Source organism: Mercenaria mercenaria, chromosome 10 (assembly GCF_021730395.1).
Source record: "Mercenaria mercenaria strain notata chromosome 10, MADL_Memer_1, whole genome shotgun sequence".
NCBI classification, from domain to species: Eukaryota; Metazoa; Mollusca; class Bivalvia; order Venerida; family Veneridae; genus Mercenaria; species Mercenaria mercenaria.
In genome coordinates, this window is record NC_069370.1 from 55,935,602 (window position 1) to 55,958,859 (window position 23,258).

Below are 23,258 nucleotides of genomic sequence, written 5' to 3' on the forward strand. Positions count from 1 at the left end.
GGCAAACTTTTGGCAAACTTTTTGGCAGTTATATTTATTAATAAAATAAGGGTATTTGATCTATTTTCAATAATAGTATATTATAGGGTACACATAGTAATTAAACTTAATTAACATTTAATTCAAAGTTTGTTCCAATCCATGGAATGCATGTTCATTCGATACAGGTAAACATGTTCATCCGATACAGGTATCATCCGATACAATATTTGATGTATGGTTCATCCGATATGTATATCTGACGTAACTACCCGCAAAAGCGTAAATGTTACTTTCTGCAGATTCTGAATCGTTATAAGATGAATACAAACATTGTTTCCATGTAATAGATAAACAATAATTCTTTTTCTTATAAAAGATATTAACCGATCATTGTCAAAGTCCTCAGCTACCTATATTATTATATTACTACCAAAAAATTCCAAGAAAATAGATCATAATCATCATGCCACCCGCCTAATATAAACTTGCGATAGTGGACTTTTAATCGTTTATCCGGTTCACCTATGGGTCTGGCCCCGTAAATAAAATTTAATATCAAATTATATAAGTTCCAGTTTTTTTTTAAACCGCAAACACACATTCAAAACCCACATTTGGTACAGCTACATTATATTGTTGGTTTATGTTGTAATAAAACTAGATAAACTACGAAAATTTTCCAAATCTTAAATCCATTCCATTTAAATATTCAATGCATCCATACCTTCATTATGATAGAATGTATCCAACACCTAGACGGTTAAAATACTTTTTTTCATGTTACATATTATAGAAAACTGGTTATATTCAAAAAGAAACACTTCATGTCATGTCCCAGTTTTTGGTGGGGGGGGTTTGGAGGTGGGGGGGGGGGGGGGGGGGGGGGGTTTTTTGGGGTGGGGGGGGGGGGGGGGGGGGGGGGTTTGTTGTGTTTTTTTTTTTGTGGGGGGGGGTTGTTTTTTTTTGTGTGGGGGGGGGGGGGGGGGGGGGGGGGGGGGGGGGGGGGGGGGGGGGGGGGGGGGGGGGGGGGAGGTATAGTAAATTGTGTAGTGTGTTTGTGGTATTTAATTTTGGTAGGTGTAGTTTTTTTTTGTTAATAATAAAATATTTAGTTTTGGGGTAGATTATTAATAGATTTTATATTGTAAAAATATTATTTTGTTATAGATTATTGTGTTTATTTGTTTTTGTAAGAATATTTAATTATTTTATTTTATCCCTAATTATTTGAAATTTTTCATCATTAGTAGCAATTTCTCGTCGACATTAGGGTTATAGCTTTTAGTATTCGCAGTAATTACTTGGGGTATTAGCAGTGATTGATTCTCCTTGTTTAGCTGATATTTCACTACAGAGTCCAAATCATTTTATTATTTTTTTATTATCATTAATTTGATTATTAAATTATTAATAATCTCTTGTAATAAACCTTTTAAGTTTCCTTAACTCTTTGTAATTTATTTTTGTGACTTGCATCAACATTATTAATCAGGTCTAACAAGTTGTTTTCTTTCAAATTTTTTCTTCTGATTATTAACTGTGTTAATTGCTTTAGTATTAGCAGTAATTGCTTCAGTATTAGCAGTAATTAACTCTCCTTGTTAATCTGATTTTTTCAACTACAAATCCAGTTCATTTTTATGTTCTTTTCAACTTTAGCATTAAGCTGCTCATATCTCTTGTAATTTTTATTTTGTAATATTACTTAAGTCTGCATACTTTAAATTAAGACGGTTGTCAACAATACTAATCCAATTCGAATTTGTTTTTTAAAGTCATCTAATTTAGAATTAATTTTCTTCTTAAAATCCTCTAATGGCTGTGTCATGATCATGCACCCTCTTTGTGAAGCTGCCTTTTCCAATCAGATTTATATTCTCAAGTTTATTTGAAATTAATTCTAATAAAAACTTTATGCTTGTTTTCAAGTTAACAGTATTTAAGTTTATTAATTTTCCTGTTCAGATTTCTAACTGATACATATTTTGTACTTTAGTTCAGCTTCAATAATCTAGTCTTTTAGTTCTTGCATGTTAATCATACTATCTTTTAATTCTTGAACTTGAGTGTATAGTCTAGGGCATTTCAAAATTGGGTTCTAAATACTTTTTTTATATTTCATCTGTTCAAATCATATTTCTCTTCCAATCTTTAATAGAACAGTCATAGCTTTCATTTCTTTTTTCAATTTTTACCTTGTAGATTAACAATTAATAATGATACATTTTAAAATCTTTGTTTTAATTTCTTCAATATTCTTTACTTCTGCTTCTAATGTCTGTTTTAAACTTTTTAATATTTTCCAATATTATAGTCATACAATTACACTTTGAACTTATTTATTTACACAACCGACTTGAAACTACATCGGTGATTGTATCTGGATTTCCTAGGTTAATTATTTTATTACCTCCCATATCTAATGCTCTGTTCAATGTGTTATCAAATTTCCTTATTTCTGTGAAGAAATGAATCCCTTCCTTTCTAAGCTTTTTATATTGTTTTTTTAGTAGCATAATCACTTAAACAATATCAAATTTAACAACTACTTACCACTTTCAGTTTCACTTATTGTATGAATCATTAAAAACACCATCTATATATTACCAGTAAAGTTTTTTCTTAAAAACTTTCTGGTTTGTCAATATATTAGAAGATCATAATTTTGATTTGTTTTTGCATTAGCAAAGTAACATGGAACTATATTTTGGTTCATCACAAATCAATAATATTTCTCGTTTACCTGACTTTCAAATAAAAAAAAATGTGACCGTTAAATTTCGAATATCTTTTGGTGTTTTATAGTAAGACTGACTTAAATAAAAAACACAACAGATTTTGTGACGTCCTTGAATAAAGTATTTTGTTATTTCATTTTGAACTTTTTTATCTTCACATACAAAATCATCAAAATATACTACTTTTTGTTTTTTCTGATTCAAGATTCTTCAAAGGTTCAATTTGGTTGGGTCAGCTGAATATTCAAGTATTTCATTTGGATCTACTTTAAATTTTTTTGCAATTTGGACTTAAGTGGTTAATTAAATCTTGATATTTAGATTGTTCTAGGTTTTTAGCATATAAGTATAATTTATCATAATATATAAGAGGTTTTCGAAGTATATGCATTAATGTATTTGTTTTTTCCAGATCCAGAAGATCCACATATTAACATTCTAAAACATGAATCTGGCTAAAAAGGATAAAATTGTTTAAAGTTATTGGATTTATCACTTTTTGTATCATAATTTGGAATTTCCATTAATATAATAATTTACATTATTTTCATTATTTTACATATCTTACATTATTTTACATTATTTTACAATATCTTACATTATTTAATATAAAATGCAATCGAAACTTAATGAAAAAAGAATAAGAAAAAAATTAGTCGGACAAAAGATGAGAGCTCTTAGAAAGAAATAATGAGAGAAAAAATAAGAAAAGCTACAAATCGGGATATGTATACTGAAATTTATAAACCAATTACTGAAAAAATAGAAAGTCAAAAAAGAACAATTATCAAGTCAGTTAAAAGCAATTACCTGGAATTAAGGAGCAATTAGCGTTACTTCCAAAAAGTTTTGTTGATAAATAAAAGAAGCAGAACAACAACAAAATTGGCAGAGATAAGGAAGAACAACCACCTCCGGGACTAAAAACACCATTACAACCATTACCACCGGAAGATACTATGGGTTTTGGAAAGCTATTCCGAGAATCAATGCGATTAATACCGCCGAAAATCATAGGGTTTGGATGATGAGATGATCCTTTGAAGAATCAAGAAGAAGAATTGAGAGCAAGACCGGAAGAAAAAAAAATATATGAAATAGATTTTTGATGCTGATTTGGATAATGATGTTTTTAAAAAATATAATATATTCCAAACCGAATGAAATATTTGGCCTTTAAATGCAAATGTAATTGATCCTAATAAAATAAGTAAAGACGATCTTAAAGACACAATAAATGATGTTAATGAAGATATTAAAAAATTAAATGGTCCGATAACAAGCAAATCAAGATCAAAAAATCAAATAAACAAGAAGAAGCAAAAAAATTAAAACATGAAACAAAAATCAACTCATAATGTACAAAATACCGGTTAAATCAAATTCTTAATGCGGATCGTATATATAAAAAAGGAAAAGGAATAAAACATCATAACCCATATAAAGTTTTACCAAATGGACAATATGGCAATTTAATTATTAACTTTAAATAAACTTTATGCGTCAAAACAAATTAATTGCTATGGATTAGGAATAACTGGAAAAGAAGTCATTAACACTAAGTTGATGCAGATTTTAACTTGATTTGAGTGTAATAAAACGATATAACCATATAAAAAACATTCAATTAATCAAGAAAAATATTTTAAAGAATTAACAGAAAATTCAGGATTACTATCCAATAAAAGATCTATGAAATTTAAAAAAGTAATTAGGGGGACAGGGTTTATGACGTTTGTCCATGTAATCAAAAGAAATGGTTTAATGACTTGGAGTTAATTTGTGGTTCAATTGATGTGGAATAATATGAGCACTAAAAAATGAAAGGTATTAGAATAATTGATGAACTATTAAAAATGAATTCACTCATACAGAAAACATGAAAAGGTATATAAAAATTATTTTTCTTGAATTTACATTTTAATGTTTACGTTTTTAATTAAAAAAAGATTTTTTTATTAATTATTTAAATTGGAACAAAAATGAGTATTAAGTTCTGAACAGTTAAAGTAATAAAATAAAGAGTGATTTTACACGCAGATTAAGTCGTTCTTTAATTTTAGTAAAAAGTAAAATTATGTTGTTGGTTTGGATAGTATTAACACTATGGACCTACTCTTGGCATAATATTAGTGATGAATACGACAATAAAAAAATTCGTTACAATATGTAAAGAATGGAAAGATATTTATATTTACAATGGTTCTTACAGTTACACAGTATTAATAATTATATAAGGGAAAACAATTATTAAGTAATGAAGATTTGAATATAATACATCAGAAATTGCTCCAATAAAGTTTGGAATTTGATTTAAGTAGTTTTAGATTTTGATTTCAATTACAGATAATTTTATGTTGGATTAAGAATGTCAAATTTCATTACATGCTTGGGGGGGGAATTTGAGAAAAAAAAAGCATTGAGAAATTTATGATATGGGGAACTTACAACACCAAATATAACTAACTCTGTTGATCAATTTACATTCATTGTTTTTTTTGATCTTATTGATAATTCACTTGTTGGATGGTAAATTTTTCAGTGATTTATCTATGCTTTAAGTACTGCAGATTTAACAAGAAGCTTATCATTACAAAAGAACACAAGAGTTGGATATATGAATTAAATACATATATTATAAATTCAATTAGGAATATATATTACAGATGTATTTGGTAGAATAATTAATTTTAATGAAGGTTGAAACAAGTTTACACTAATTTTAAAAGAAAATAATTATAAAAACTAAAGTTTTAAAACTTTAATTATGAAATTATAAATTTAGTTTATTTTAAATGTACAAAAAAGTTAATGACAAAAATAAAGGAATATTTATATATGTTGAGCATCACACAGGACAAGAATCATACACGGGACAGGTATCTTTGTACGACTTTAACGGAATTTGTTTTCAAGCGGAGTTGCATTTTAATTGGCACAGTGATAAAAAAGCTTTGGAAAACAGCGGAAAAGCAGCACTTGAAAGTGGAACAAAAAAGGTTGGAACTGAAGTTGAACTTGAGCTGCTGGATAAAATTGTTGAAAAACTTAAAAAGGAAAACCTGCTCCGGCCAGTTGGTATTTAATTGCCAAGGAATTACAAGAAAAGTATAATAAAATAATCATATAAATAATGATAATGAGGAGGTATATTAATATAAGATTAAATAGATTATTGTCGGATCTGGAACTTCAGCTCGCAAAAACGTATTAACAGGATTAATTTTATAAAAAACTAAAGTTTTAACTTTAATAAAAAATAAAATAAAAAATAAAATAAATTATAATATATACATGTTTAGAACTAAAACAATATTGTGAAAGATTTTGAATTTACTTCCTTATTCAATTAGATACAGCATTAATATCTGTCTTGGGAAATATTTTAAGCAACAAAAAAAAGGATATCCTCTTTTACAATTAATGATAGAAGTTCATATTTTGATTGGTTTAAATGGTTATTTTGAAGTAAGTTTAAAATAAATAAGCTTGCTGATGGTACTATTATGTGTTGACCAAAATGCTCTAATTAATAATGCAGCTTCATAATTGATCATTAGTGGAATAACACAAAATGGAAAATTGTTTATGATTGTAATCATTTATACAAAGTAATAAAAGTTAAGAGTTTGGTTGAACTATCTGAGGGATTATGCAAAATCAATCGGAACAAATGAATTTATTTATTAGATTACTATGATACTGCTGCTACTGTGATAATTCAGGTTTCAAATTTAGAAAGAATTACTATCCAAGGTGGTAAAGAAGTAAATGCTAAAATTCATTAAATAATTATTCATTTATTCAGGGTTTACGAAACTTAATATTATACCTTCCAAGTCAAATTCACATAACACTACAGCTGACAGATGATGATGAATTAATTTTTAGAGATAATGCTGCTGATCTGTAGAGTTATTGTAACAAAATTAATTATATGTGTTCCACGTTTGGTTTTTAATGAATTTGGGTTTGATCTAATTGCTACGGAAAGATTTACAAAAGCAAGATGGTCATAACTTAGGGAAATGAAGACGCAATCAACTGATACCAGGACGCCGGACATAACTTTAGAAAAACAGCTGTGTAATGAAATCACAACATGTATTGGTTTATTTACACGACCTGAGAAAAAGTAATGCACAAAAAAGACGAATCCACTTTTATTAGATTACAAATAAAAGTGACTGCAGCAGCTGTTAATACTTGTATTTTGATGCTCTTGTCGTCTGTAGTTTGTAATGGTGTTTTTTTATCCAGAAATTAGAATACACAAGTATTATCAAGATATATGATGATGTAATTAATTAGTATTATATAACAAAATACCAAAGACTACCGGAAGCCTTTTAATAGATGTAATTTTCAAGTTTGTATGGATTTGTTCATTTTAACTTAGAATATAAAAAGGAAGTAATAACAGAAGATCTAGCTGATAACATTAACAGCTAAATTAATGCTCGGCCGGCAGCACATGTTCGTGTTTACGCAATTGTATGATATGAGGAAACAGTTGAAATAAATAATATTGGAAATGAAATTGTCATTGTTTAAATGAATTGTCATTTGTTTAAATGAACTTGTCTTGGGTTTATAATGAACTTGTTATTGTTTAATGAACATGTCATTGTTTAAATAAAATAAATATAAATTAAATAAATAAATATAAATTATATATAATGACATCAAATTATAGAATTATAATGTTAACCTTACAGATGGAAAAAGAAGTTTAGCCAAGCCTACAAACCAACAAAATTCCACATACTTTTAAAATTAAAACATGAACAATTACATGGAAACTTCCCTTTACTTTAACAAAAACACAAATTAATCAAATTTAAAAAAGCTGTTGCAAATAATAAGGATTAGAATTAAAATTTTCAAAAAGCCAAATGTCAGTCAAGGGCAAAATGGTGGATTTTTAGGAGCTTTAGGGTGGTTTTTTAGGAAAAACAATTCTTCCAATGGCAGCAAAAATAGCTCCAAAAATAATAGCCCCTTTAGGCATTGGAGCCCTTTCTGGACTGGGCCAGTACTGGTGTCAGTAAAATACTTGGAAATGGTATGATTTCAGTAGCTAATGATAAGAGAAATATATACACCATATCTTACACCTAATCAAAGAAAACAATTAGTAGGATCTGGAGGATTAGATTAACACAAAAACAAAAACAAGACGGGGGTTTTTAGGTATGTTGGCTGCAGTCTAGGAAACCTTTGATTACAATCTTTTTTAAGTGGGAAGGGACATGCCAGGGTATACAGATTGATTCCAACGGAGACCTTACAGACGAATTCCTATAGTAAAAAAAAAAAAAAAAATTTATAAACAAACCAAAATTTTTAAATTGAATTGAACAATGGGGAAAACCAATTAAAAAAATTTAAAAAAATTTAGGGGTGTATTTAGTAGAAATAACTTAAAACCCAAAAGTGAAACTCTCGGAGACCACAGGTCTACCAAAATTAAAAGAAAAGGACGAGTGTGGAATTATAAAAATTTTGGGTGACTTTGTTGGTCCTGGAACACATTGGGTTTGTTACTTTAATACTTTAATACTTTGATAAAACCAGAGGTTTTTGAGAAATGCTTGTATTTCGATCCATTTGGGCTTCCTCCACCAAAAAAAGTAATTAAGTATATACCCAAAAGTAAAAATACAACAATGTCAATATCAAGACCCAAAAAAAGTAGCTTTGCGGATATTAATGTTTATTTTTCATTAAAATGTTACAAGATAAAGTACCGTTGTATGATTATTGTATAAAATACTAAAAATTAATATCAAAGAGTAAACGAAACAAACTATTATAAATTATTTTAACCAATAAGGACATTTATTTAACTTATTAAAACTGTTTTTTACACTGTGTAAGCAGTTCCGAAGCAAGGGACGGGATATTTCACTGATAAATGGTAAAGGAATGAACCCAATGGGGAGGGTGGTAATATTTGGGACAGGAAAGAAGGTATTAAGACGGAACAGGGTGTGGAAGCGGGGTTAAATGTCTGCAGGAGGTGGGGGGGGGATTTCTCTTTTAAATAACTGCTTCAACACGGTGGAGGGGATATAATAATACATTTTTCTGGAATTAGCCTAGTTAACTGGGTCTTGTTTTTACAAGTTTATCTGTAACATTTTTCGTTGTAAAAACAAGCCTAAACACAGAAGTTCAATACCGTGCGGGCATATCTGCACAAAAAAACCTTGAACCAACACAAAACTCCTACAATTTCAAGAACAGAGTTACAAATATGAAATTATTCATTAAAATTATGGGTGGGGTACATATGTACGATTTAGGTTCTTGGATTGCGTCAATGGCAATTAATTTAACACCTTCTTCCATATTCATTAAAAAAATCAATTAGTGATTTAAATCTATTACTTCCTTACCACATTTACGCATCAAACACAGTTTAACTTACAATAAAAGCCAGTTACGCTTAATTTCTGCAGCCGGCAAAGGGGCAATATGGCGGCCAAAATATCCCATGTGCTACCGAGGGTATCCGAATGTAAATTTTGTCCGAGGAGCGCCGAAGCTAGAAAACTGCATAACTATCAAATGTTAATCCGAATTATATAATCTAAAGTGCAAAAAAGACACGAGGCCATATGACGTAATTATATCTCATAGACGATGACGTCATTTCCATTTCGTCATACAGTATTACTTGAGCGCTCTCTCTTGTAGAAGCATTTCATTGTTCAGTTGCACAATATTCTTTAAAAAAAAAAATTCTTAAAATATAGAAGCGGAAAATTTAAAACAGAGCTGTATATTAACTAAAGCTAAATAAGAAATATAGACTAGTATCAGGAATTAGATATAAGTTTTCAGAGAAGAGCTAGATCTAGACTCTATGGACAAAATTCGATATTTAACAGAAGTTCAGAGTCATCAACGACCGTAAAATTGATCTACATGTTTTGACGAAGTTTGCAAGTAAAATTAGCATATTTCCACGGAAGAAAGACTAATTTATCGGAAAATTCAAAAATAAGACAATAAATGACATCCATGGATGACTCGCTAAACTTAGTCATCCATGGATGACTCAACTGCTATTGAGTCATCCGTGGATGTCAACATACAATACTGTGCGAGTGAGACATCCGTGGATGACTGACCCCTAACAATGCTACAGTTTTGACATAATTGTAACGTAGATCTACTGTCTTCCATTATGAAATGGGGATAAATAAAACAAATAAAATACAAGGTATGGTCAAGCTTTATTTCATTTAATGGCAATACAAATGAAAGTTACATAACATCAAAAGAAAAAATTAAAATCAAAAACACCCGTTTTCTTATTTAAAAACCATATTCTGAGTTCAGATAATTCCCTGTTTTATCCTGATGATATTTAATGTGTATGCCTATGTCATCTATGTCAAAAATTGATCTTATGATTAAGAGCAATGGTACTCAGGTGAGCGATATAGGGCCATCATGACCCTCTTGTTGTTTGCTTAAACCAAACATGAAACTTTCTTACAAAATAAGAAAATGTTCATGAACGATTCTGTCTTTCAAAATACAGTGGCATCATATGTATTTTTCATATTATTTTCTTTTTGGTAAACATAGATTTCTATCAAATGGTATCCTTTATAGGCTCTGATAACAGAAACTTTATTTTCCCCTCAGTATATTTTTTTCTTTCACCAATGACAATGCAGAACGTGTGTTTCAATTTTATTAGAATTTTTCTTGTAATATTGTTTCTTATAACTAATGTCACAGATCTCAGTATAGTCAATCTATACTTGAACATGAATCAGCTAATCTACCAAACAGTGGTTATTCGGTCTGAAAGAAGTTTAATGCATGTTAATCATCACAGAAGTTAAAATGAATGTTTTCTGTAATCCGGTCTACCCAGTTCTAGGACATGTTTGAAATGATTTTACATTACTGAAACAAAAATGATATGTGTTACACCATCCATACAATCAACACAACATCTACAACATCTACTGAGTTATAAAAACAGCAAACATATCTTTCAATGTTTGTCCGAATCATTTACCTCTAAACATGGCTGTTATAGAAACAAAGAAAAATATCAAACAGGGAGTGCCACGCACCAAAAGCGCAGCCTCCTCAAAACGAACCCCCCAGCACGCAAACGCGTGCACCACACACACACTCAAAGCTTACACATCAGGACAAAACGAACAACACACACACACACACACACACACACACACACTCAAAGCCAACACATAAGGACAAGACGAACAATAAGCATACACACACGCGCGCACACAAAGTCAACACACAAGGACAAAACGAACAAACAAAGGAACACAGTGGGGCACCGCCTTGGAACGGTCCGTGGCAAAAACACCACTGGGGAGCTTAAACCGGTTTATGGTGCGCACCCATATGGTCATTCTAGAATTAGATACAGGGCTGATTTGAGAATGTGCTATTCAAAATGTACAATGTAGATGTTATCATGTCAGGGGATTGATTGATCAAAAGATTGTATAGCTGTACACTGACAGGTTTTCCAAAATGACTAGAAAGTTTATAGGTCTGCTGATTTTTCATGGTAATATATAAATATTTGGTGTTCGACTTGTTACTTATTGTAATTGATGGCAAATAATGATTCACTGGTGTGCTATCTATAACACATCATATGCCTGTGAGTGCGATTTTCATACATTTGTGAAAGAGTGGATAATTACTTATTAGGTTAGCTTTGTTATCATTTTCATATCAAGCGTTTATTCTGTTCGCTTTTTTTCTTGATATAATATGTGTCCTCTGAAAGGCTTAATGCAGTTGTATTTGCTAACAGACAATCTGTAAATGCAGTCATTCTCTGCATCATCTGATGTGTCAACGAGTAGCAGTAACTCTAACAGTGAACGAAGTATGACAGGAAAGAAATCTGCCAAAACCTGCCTCTATCAGCCTTTGATAGAGATATTGCATCTGGAATTCTGAAGTAACGTCTTAATTATTCGTTTTGTGGCCATTAATGTGGACCTTATGCTGTCGTGTTCTACTGCTGGTATACTAAAGCTTAAATGTTTGCTTTGAATATCTGAAGAAAGATATTTGGTATATACCATCTTTATCATAAAGCGCCGAGGTATCAAAATTCAGAACATAGGTGTCAAAATTTAGAACATAGAATTTGTTGGCATTGAAGTTAAAAATGGTTGAACGCCAAACATATGTATCTTCTCAATGTCAGAAACCAGAAAAAAACATGGATAGGCGAATTTTGTTAATGTTTGAGGCCCCATATGGGGTAACCCCGTTCTTATCCCCGTAACTGGTACAATAGGGGTCGGAGAGCCATCCGCCTATTAAACTTACAATATTGAAAGATTTATATAGATAATAAAAACAACTACATCCATGCATAATGTCTTATCAACAAACAGTTGATGATATTCTGGCAAAAATACAAGAGAAAAAAAAACTGAAAAATGTGGTGCCCTTTTCCTCCTATCACTGAATTGATCACCTAACTTTTTATCAATAGTGGATATTTTAAATTTTTTTCTCTTAATCAGGGTAATGGTTAGTAATCATATATTAAGTTTTTTGGAGTAAAATTGACCAGTTTTCATCAAAGTTATGAAGACCATTGTTTATCTTGGCGATATACTTTATTGTAATGAATTTTAAGTATCAAACAAACGATGGAGTATTAAGAAGTAGTACACAATTTTCTTTAAATTTTTATTTAAAGATGTAATACTTAAGCAATAAAGAAATAAAACTTCGTTTAGAGTTATCGTTAACAAATGAGAAAAGAAACTGTTTTTCTTGTATGTTCAAATCTATTTCACACTCACTTCACAACCACTGTTTATATTTATAATAACAATTATAAAAAAAATATTACATGAATAAAAATATGTTCTATGTTTCTTGCTCGTTTTTGCGTAAAAATAATTATTCATCTTTTTTTTATTTATGTTAAAATTTATTGAAACTAGTTTTGCCAATAGATGTTATTACTCTAATAAAATATTCATTTGATTTTAAGTTTATTGTTTACTTGTCGTTTTGCTGTTAAATTAATAGTATTTTGTCTTTCCTTTGTTATGCTGATTAATGTGGATGTAATATGATTGTCATACTTTCTATTGTTAGGTACTTAACATATTTGCTAGATTTGAGTTTGTTTACACGTTTGCTTGAATTGTTTAATTTGTATCATCCATTGATATAAAGTAAATGGATCCTAATATTCTCGTTTAGATAAATTTGACTAAAATCTAAAGGAAACTGCCCTCAAATATCACCTAATTTTCAGAGATTTGGGTTAGATTTCTTTTGATGACTTTTTTTCCTGTATTGCATAAGTAAGTAAAGATTATAAATCATCAGTTAAACTTTATGTTGTAATTAGTTTAAGGTTCTGACATTATTCTAGTAATGTAACCGGCCTAATATTGAACAATTGGATGAGCAGGTAGCATAAAGGTCTTATACAAAACTTGTAGGACAATACCCATTTGAATAGCCGCTATCCTTTGCATAATCCTAATCAGTTTGGTACTTTGAGTGTATACCAGGTTTTTTTTCCAAATCATTTAAAAACCATGCATGTAAATTTAATTCAGAACCATTATAGGCATTACATTTATGCAGTCTCCAAAGATTCACTAACCAGACCACTTACAAGGACCTTGCTCAGTTGACATTGAAGTTAAACTTATATAGTAAGCAGGCTAAATTCACGACTGAGACGTAGATCATCTAGTTTCAAAATGGCGTATACGAATCGCCTGTGCAATATTTCATGTTTTTAATTTTTGTTGTTGTTAAAGAATAGCGTGATAATCATGCGCCTTTGTAGAGTGCATCAGATGCCTCATGCTTATTTAACCGTAATATTTTAACACTTGAAGCTCCAACATACTGGTCTGCTATATACGTATTTATTATTTGTGACAACTAAACGATGTTCGATCATGCTATATTACTATACTTAAGTTGAAGATCTAACTGCAGTAAAGTACGGAATACTGTACCATCGACAATCTCCTAATTATCAAAGCGCGATTGTAGGATGGGTGATGGTATGAATGTAGGATGAAGCATGGTAGGATAGTAGTGTGGACGATAGTGTGATAGTAGAATAGCGATGTTAGGATGATAGGATAGCGATGATAGGATGGTATATTGTCATTTTACTAGCCTACTATCGCTATCCTATCACCCTACCATCGCTATCCTATCACCCAACCATCGCTATCCTATCATCCTACTATCCTCTCATCATACTACCATCATCGCGCTTTATCAATTATGTTATGGGCGATGGTTGGATATGAACAAAAATGTATTCCGTAGGAATGTACATACTGAAACTGTAAATTCAAATAAATATAATTCTACTTTTATTACTGGGTTTCTGCGTTTGAGTGTTTTAAACCTGAGTTTGTATTTAGTTATATTTTTATTAATGTATATGTAACGTTTAATTGTCAAACCGCGATCTTGTCATTATATGATAGCGATGGTGGTATAATAGGATGATAGGACAGTACGATGGAAGGATAGCGATGGTAGGATGGTGGGATAGTAATAACAGTACGGCAGTATATCATCCCCCAAGCCTATGACAACATAATAATCAATTAAGCTTCAATTCACGTCTTTCACTTCACTGTCTATGCTACATTGAATAATGATAATAAACGTACAAGAATAACGAAGCATTGAATGAAAGTAACACACATACAAAAAACTAACGGAAAATTCAAGATAACATTGAATGTAGGGTTAACACACATTTACTCGTGTAACAACATCTGCAGATTCCGGAGGGATTGGTTGGTGCACCAGCCCGCAGGGCGAGTGTACCAACATAGGCCGAGGGATTCTGCGGATGCTGTTTCAGCATTGAATGTAGGGTTAACACACGTTGATCTGTCGGAGCAGCTGCCCGAACAAGGTAAAATATGAGAAATTGATTGTCATACTTCCACATCATTGAACAGGACACGCCGATAATATACACAACGAGATTTGGCACTAAACTGTAAGGTTTACTGGAAATCCGCCTAGTAATATAAGAGAAATGGCTAAGATATCATAAAATTTGATAAACCAAGGGCCATAACTCAGCTAAAAATCATCAAATCAGAAATGTTGACGATATGCACAACTTGGCTTGGCAATGATCCATCCAGTGGTGTCGGAGAAGTTGCGTGGACGAACTTGTTGACATACAGACAAACGGACAGCACTAAATCAATATGCACATGTCTTCCCCACTACATGTGGAAGACATAGAAACTAACTAACAATAACAACTAATATACAGTAGTTCTTATCGCAATGGCTTTTACAACTGGAATGTCGAACAATAAGAACAACAACATATAAAGTAATATTACAACGTTTACAATATGAATGATACGATATTGAATAATAATAACAAACATACTATAAGAATAACGAAACAATGAATAAAAATAACAAACATACACCAAGAATAAAAAAGTTTTTAGTAATATTAACAAACAAACAATAAAAACGGAACATTGAATATAATTAACAATAACAATACATATAGAATAGCAGTAATGGTATTCAAATAAGAACATCGAACATGCAATAAGAATAATAACTAGAACAAGCAAGGCAAGTGTATTCGTTACATAACTGTTGATTGAACACTTCAAATTTCCTTTTGACTAGAAAATAAAGCAATGACAAGTTATGGTGGTCGAGTTTTTGGTGAATTGGTTCTCATTTTTTCTCGAACCAAAGATACTCGTTCTCTAAGGTCCTGGGAATATTTTACTGTAACATTACTTTTTATTCTGAAAACATGCACACCTTCTGGGTACACCACAGGTGACTTCCGGTAATGATGAAGCAGTCCAACATTTGGATCCACTCCATACTCGTCCCCTGACCTCATCGCCCATACATTGTGTATGCCTAACGTAACAACGTCATCAGTCCACGAGATCATCTTAGAGCGGTCACGTGGTCCGTATATAAAGTCATCCCTCATTAAATAATCAGTCATTATATGTTTATTTTCTTTAATATCTGCACTATTCTTTAGATTTCTAATTACAAACGAGTTTCTGAACAGATACACACTATGATCCGGAAGATTAAGTAACATATCGAGCCAAGTGAAATCATTTTTGTGTTGCGGAATAATGACCTCATCAAGATCCGTGGCAGCAATGTAATAGCTGTAACCTTTGCTGCGGTACAGGCAGTCATTTAGAGCAGCAAGTTGCCCGCAGTAATGCAGTTTAACATCATTGCAGAGATCATCAGTTAAAGACCATGGCAATGTTGCTACCATTGCGTTATTCTCTTGCTCATAGAATTTTAATACTTGTTTCACGTCGTTGGATACACTTTGGACGTATATCAGAAACCTTTCAACCCCTAGGATCTTATGAAGTTCAATCCATTCTAGCAGCTGCGAACTGTCACTGAATGATGAATGCATAAGCGATAGACACATTGTGAAATGTTTGTGAGTCTTTAATTGAGGTTTAACGTGCACGGGTAAAATGTTAAGCGGATTATGAATGGTAGACAACATCACTATAGAAACAGCATCCGGCATATCTAAGTCACACAGATAACAGACAAAGTGGGCAGCCGTTTGACTGAAAAATGTAATAAAAATACAAATATATACGTACAAGTGAATGAAATGCCGAAAAGACAAAACATGTTCGTGGATTTTTTTCGAAAAAAATAACTTTAACAGAATATTTATGAAAAAGAGTAATGTCTGAAACAAATTAAGACTGACAAAACGAACTACCATCATATAAGTATGTAATTATATTTAGTGCTCACACACGTGCTCTGTGGCTGGACATATAGCCACCACTTTTGCTATTCGGCGTGATTTGACCGATATTTGTTCTATTCTTCACATATATAGTCATCAAATTACACACAACTTTCGATCTAAATGCTTCTTTGAAATATTCAGAATGTGCCGATTAATATAAGGCCTAAAAAGTCTTTGTTTCCGGTAACATACTCAAAAATAGGGTAGGTAGGTCGGTTTTTTTTTTTTTTGGGGGGGGGGGGGGTTGGGGGGGATTTTCTTTTATTAAGTGAGACTTTTCGGAAATTATTATTTTGTGTCAAAAAGTGAATACAAATAAGGGCGTTGTGCCTTAAGAGCATAGTAAGTTGATTTCTTACATCACTGCATAAAAAGTGCAGTTTTGCAACTTTTTGTTAAAAAGTTGAAAAAAATATTCTTAAAGGCCATAAAAACATTTAGGATCGGGCCAAAAATTTAGGGTTGGTCGGGATACCGGAAACAAACAATTTTTACGTCCAAATGACAAAGAAAATTGTGTAAAGAAAAGTTTCCAAATGACATCACGTTCGACCTTTTTTATATTTCATTGTTATTATACAATAGAAAGAGGAGGCAAAATAAAATGAAAGTCTGGGTAAGTGGCATACCCTGTGAGGTCATCTATTTGTGCAAACTATTTGCGTGAAATCTTTAAAGCATTTGATACAGTTTCTGAAAATCCTTGCTGATTAAGCATTTTGAAAAGGCCGATGCGTCATGCAAATTGCCAAATACTAAATGCAACATACTATTTGCTAAATGCTGAATCCCAAATGTTGCGAACTGACAAATGGCAATTGTCAAACAGCTAATGCTAATTGTTAACTAAGAAATGCAAATCAAAAATGCCAAACAGTTATTGCTAAGTGTTTATCAAAAAAAGAGCGGCATATATCGGTGTATGAACGTATCCTTTAAATAGTCATTGGCTTTTGTTACATAACTTTGTCTCCATTCAAAACTTTTTTCTAAACATTTTAAGAGTAAACTGTTTTGGTGCAGGTAGACCATGTTACTGTTTCAAGTCAGACTAGTAGAATATTATGTCTTCAAATGATTAAAAGCTACATTCATAAGGTTAAGAGATAGAAATTATTAATTCATAACTTTAAAGATAATGACAATTAGCATTAATCATTTAGCAATACGCAATAGCTATTTGACATTTAACATTTGGCATTTAGCATTAGATAATTGGCATTAAGCGTTAAATATTTGGTATGTGGCAATTAGCATGAAGCACCGACTTTCGTGATTATTGAATTATCAATTCACGTTTTTGCTAAATATTCAGCCGTTTCCACGGTAAGTGCATACCAAAGTATTTCTGTACTTTTCGTTTTAGACAAAAAAAATAAAGTAGCATCGTTTAACATACGCACTTGGTGTTAGTTTAAACCTATATTAAGTCGAATTGTAATTAGTATTCCGCATGTTAATTCTGTCTACCTTCGCTTAAAAACATACTACTAGGTACCTTTTTCCATGACTTTCGTTGATATCTGCTACATACGCTTTCACCAGCTTTGTTGTTATGTTAAATGAATTATACCATAGTATACAGTGTAAATCAGCTTTCGCGTCGTTTGTAATACCAATTATTCGAACTTTCGTCTGCCTTTAAACGAAATGGAACAAAAACGTAGATGTCCTTTAGCGTGTCTCAATGTACTGTTACATCGGCAAGAGCATTCAGACAAAATAAGATATTTGAAAAATGCCTTGTATGTTACGTCGTTATAGGAACATAGTATCAACAAAGAAACAAGAAAGACGTCAACATTGTATGGCGAAAAAAGACACATAAAAATGCTTGATACAATATTATCGACACCTAAACAGTTATTGCTCGAAACAAATAATAATGGGACATAAATCCACATTTTTTTCATGTATTCTTGATTGCAAACTTTCAGTTTAAGAAACAAGTAATAACGTCGGGGAAAAATGATCGGCCATAGAAGTCCTGATAATATGCAGTACACATCATGTTAATGAAGTACACCAAACTATTGTATTGGATGAAACTGTAGGGGAACTTTTTATGTCATATTTTGTGTGGGCGCGACTTGCAAACAAACAAATAGATAAAACTCTTATATGTTCAATTTGTTTTTCAGGGTTTTGTTTGTAAGTAAGTTTATTTATAGTCGTTACTGCTCCCTGTTTCTTTAACGTGCTAAATCTGAAGTAAACATGTTCCTAATGTCAGTTATTATAGCTGAAGAAGGGTTGGGTGGGGGGTGGGGGGCGAAGGAGTCAAACTCTGGAGTTAGACAGTGTTGCTACTGAATCACTGCATCTGTTCTGGAATGTTACAGCAAATGTAGAGGTTACTTTTTTTAACGAGCGTCTCCAGTACTGACATACATCACTTAGCATACCTGTCACAGGTGACTGTATCAAATATAGGTCTGGTATAGTATTAGACTTTGACTATTAGAAAGAAATGACTGGACCCCAAAGCCTAGCCTGCCTTTTAAACGGATAGTCATATATAAGTATTCGCTTTTTTCAATCAACTGTATGGAAAATAACGTATGTATCAATAAGCAGTAGTCAGGTTTCAGATCAATGCAAAACAGGTTCAAGTCCCATGCTGAAGATGTCTCTTACCTTGTTCTATTTTAATTATTTATGTTTTTGTTGAGTTTTGCATTCAATTTTGTTTTCAAACTTTTGTTTATTTTTCAAGGAGTTTTATCTGTTATGTGGTTTTGTGTTTTTGGTTATTAACCCGCAGAGAACAAAAGAACAGTTGTGTAATTACTAATGTAACAATTAAATGGTTAAATACACATTGACATTGACGAACTATAGTAACTTACCCATCCGCGTAAGCTGAATATAAAAGCATTGTTTCTTTGCTAGTCACATGTTGAAAGTCATCAATCCATGTGCTACGTTTATTCATTGTGTGTGTTTCGATAAAATTTCTCCTTGAATGAACTGAGGTAGTCAATGCGGCGCTAGAACAGGTCCTACGTGTCACTTTCATCCGAGTGTGTGTGAGAATGAAGAAAATAAATACTCCGAAAATACCTATGAAAACCACGTAGTTAAAGGAATATTTCAACTTAAAATTCATCCCAAACATTCAATTGACTACGCTTTATATGGAAGTGCAATAATAGGTCATATTTAATTCTTATCTAGCGGTTCATAACTAAATATTAGAGATGTACACGCGACAGACTGATATGATGGGGGAGGTCTAAAAGTTGTTTTTAAATAATTGAACTTAAATACTTCGTTGTTGATTTCTTTGTCATCGTTCTTGTACTTCATTGTGGTATTGTGACCGCCTTGTGTCCGTTGTCGCCCCTCACCCGTGGTCAACAGTTGGCCTGTTTACACCTATGATGTCAACATTTTGGCCCTGTTTATTTGAAAATCAGTCTGAATGTCTAAATGAAATTTCGGACGGGTTTGATAGTGAATTATCTTTGTGTAAAATATGTCACTAGGTCAGCTCCTAGTAAAAAACATTGTTAAAACTGTTTAGGTAACACTTTCTATAAAATCTACACGAAAGCAGATATCTATAATTGGCTATATAAAATCTGAATCACTAAGTCAAAGTATAGTAAAATACTTATTAACGCTCTAGATGCCACCTTTTTACTTGCTGTACATGAAACCTGAGGCACTTTGAAAAATTGATCATCTGGGGGCCAAAACTAGATTACTAGGTCAAATAATAGATAAAACCATTTAAATGCCACAGAGACATCATATTCTCGTGATTTACATGAAACCTGGTATTTCCATAAGTGAGTCATTAGGACGAAAGCTAAACCTGTCACGTTGTCAAATGAAACTTGATTTCATTGTTTGTCTACAACCCGTCTACAATATTTTTCCATTACAGCTTCTTTTTGTTGTGGGCCTACTTTGCGATACATGGCTCTATGGCTGTGTTTGGGGTGCTCAGTGCTTCCGGGAAATCTACCTCATAAACCCTTGCCCAAGTTAAAAACAGAGTTATCTGTTATAAAATATAAATCAATAGATCAATCTCTAGAGGCTTTATTGTACTGTCTCTACATGAAACCTGGTCAGAATAATACGACACTGCCACCTAGGTTTTAACACAAGATTTACAAGTTCCATATTTGGCCAACACTAAATAGACATAACTAATTTGATTATGCTTCTCTCAGATCAGGTAGACAATGTGATCAGGTAGACAATGAGACAATGTGGTCTCTATGTTAGCAATATTTTTTCTACAATTTCACCTTGGTTTCTAACCTTGTTCCAGATAACCAAAGTTCGCAATTGAGCTAGAATTTATGCAAAAACCTATTCTTAATTCATTTAGAAAATGAGGCATCAAGTGTGTTTCCGAAGTTTTTATGATTTGACCAAATGACCTCATTTTTAACTCCAATGCCCCACTGTTGTCTGTGAAGACATATATTCTGCCTAGGTTTCATTTAAATCAAATAGAAAATATTTCTTCCTTTAACTAACTATGATTTGACCCAATGACATAGTATTGACCCAAGATGACCAATTGTTTTCATATATTTTATCAAGTTGCTCATTTTGCCTGGATAGAAGAAAACATAGCCTCTAGTGTTTGACACTCTGTAAGACTTTTTATTTTATGTTACAACAGAGAAAGCAGTTATCCAAATAGTTGTAATACATAATAAAATGGTTAAAAATTAATATTTTCAATATAATGCACTTAAACATTTAGATTCATAAATAAAGTTAACCATAACAATGGATTGAATAGTAATTTCTACTATGTTAATCCGTATTCGTACCTTTTGGTACATAGTTAATAAACAGTTATCGAAAATAGAACTTCATTGAAATAACAATATTTTATACACAGAACAAAAATGTGGCAGCTAAATTATAAACAAAGACATTATGAGACTTTAAACAACGTGTCTCTACTATTTGTGGCCTAATGACCTACTTTATGATCATAATGACATATTTATGAAATTCACTAAGATTTGCAAAACGACATTATTTTGACAAGATTTCATGAAGATCAGAGAGAGAAAAGGTTTTTCTATTATTAGATTTAGTGATCTAGTTTCTAGACTCCGGATGACCAGTACTTTCAAACTTGATCTTTGTCGCATAAAGACAAATCTGGTTCGTTTAAATCGGATAGAAAATGTGACCTTTGGTGAAGAAAACATTCTAATCAAGTGTCATTAAGAATGGGTCAAAATTGTGACCTCTAGAATAATATCAAGCCAATTGATGCGATCGACGATGCACGATCAGACGGGCGCAAGGCTATAACAATGAAAATAATGAAAACTTGAGCTCATGCCCGCTTAATAGGGAAAGCGCAGATCTACGGATCGCGGGGTCGCTAGTTTGATCCTCGGGCGAGGCGTAAGATCTATGTGACGATTTGATAAAAGACATCGTGTCTGAAATCATACGTCCTCCACCTCTTATTCATGTGGGAAAGTTGGCAGTTACTGGTTAGGTTAACTGCCCGCCGCTACATAACTGAAATTCCGTTGAAAAATTGGCATTAACCCAAAAACAAACGAACTAATGTTTAACTAAGTGTCCGGAATTGTATTTGAAATTTTTGAAAAGATCCCTCATTTTGTGCTAACCCAATCAGTTTACGCGTGTACACTCTGGCAAAATGCCATTGTACATGTTATACCCTACCCCTACGTATACTATAAGAACCATGATCATGAACGGGAAAATGCACTTACCCATTTCTATCGCACATTAGATGGGTACTTAATGCATATTGAACAAGTGGTAATTTATCTTTCATCGTATACCAGCTACATCGTCTCAACATTCCATATCGCAGAGACACTCCGCAAATTTTATGCTTTCGTCAACATTACAGAAAGATCTTCGATGAACTTCCCTAATGTAGTTCCGGTCCAGATAATAAAATTATTCTGGTTGGATGAAATGAAAATGTGTATAACTACAGGTATACGCTAGAACGTGTATATGCAACATAAATATGCAATGTGAATTAAATAAACAATACAAGTTAAAGCATAGCAAAAGTTCCTCCTAGGGCATATCTATGTAAATATAAAATGATCATCTTCTTAAAATTTTGGTTGCAATGTATGTTTTATACTGCCAAAAAATTTCAAGTAAGTATTTACGCTAGTTATTTAACATAAATTGTTAAATCCAACAACAAATTAAATCTGTTACCACTTTCAGTAGAGTAAATACGGCAATAAGACATTTACCCGGTTAATCATATACTGCCAAAAAAATTCAAGTTAGTATTTAGGCTAGTTATTTAACATAAATTGTTAAATCCAACAACAAATTAAATCTGTTACCACTTTCAGTAGAGTAAATACGGCAATAAGACATTGACCCGGTTAATCATTTACGATTCGATGCGTGAATTTGTTGCGCATAATTAGAGGGTCGCAATGGGGTTTGTTTTCATATATTAACTAAGCATTTCAAGGTAACGATAATATTTAGTTGTTTACATTTAAATTTGCTGATATATGTCTATCTGGTCGACTGAATGTATGTTATGTTCCTCAAGAATGGAGGAAATAACATCCTCGGGTTTAGTAATATGTAATCCACGGAACGCGTTCAGTCAGAGAGTCGCCTCAATTAGGAAAGAATAGTCGGTATCAGTAGCCCAGTCAAGTGTGACTTATTGAGCTATAATATTCCTTCTCAAGAGAAGGAAT

At 32.0% G+C, this 23,258-nt stretch overlaps 1 protein-coding gene across 1 annotated transcript; it reads right to left on the reverse strand.

Annotated features, from left to right (window-relative positions):
* Positions 1 to 15,435: 15,435 nt before the first annotated feature.
* On the reverse strand, positions 15,436 to 16,314 carry LOC123561499 (glycosyltransferase family 92 protein F13G3.3-like). The gene has a single exon (XM_053516927.1). It carries the CDS (start codon positions 16,312 to 16,314, stop codon positions 15,436 to 15,438), a length of 879 nt encoding a protein of 292 aa, XP_053372902.1.
* Positions 16,315 to 23,258: the final 6,944 nt, after the last annotated feature.

Coding starts and splice junctions, on each gene's coding strand:
- LOC123561499 (XM_053516927.1), bottom strand. CDS start 16,314: ATGCCGGATGCTGTTTCTATAGTGATGTTGTCTACCATTCATAATCCG.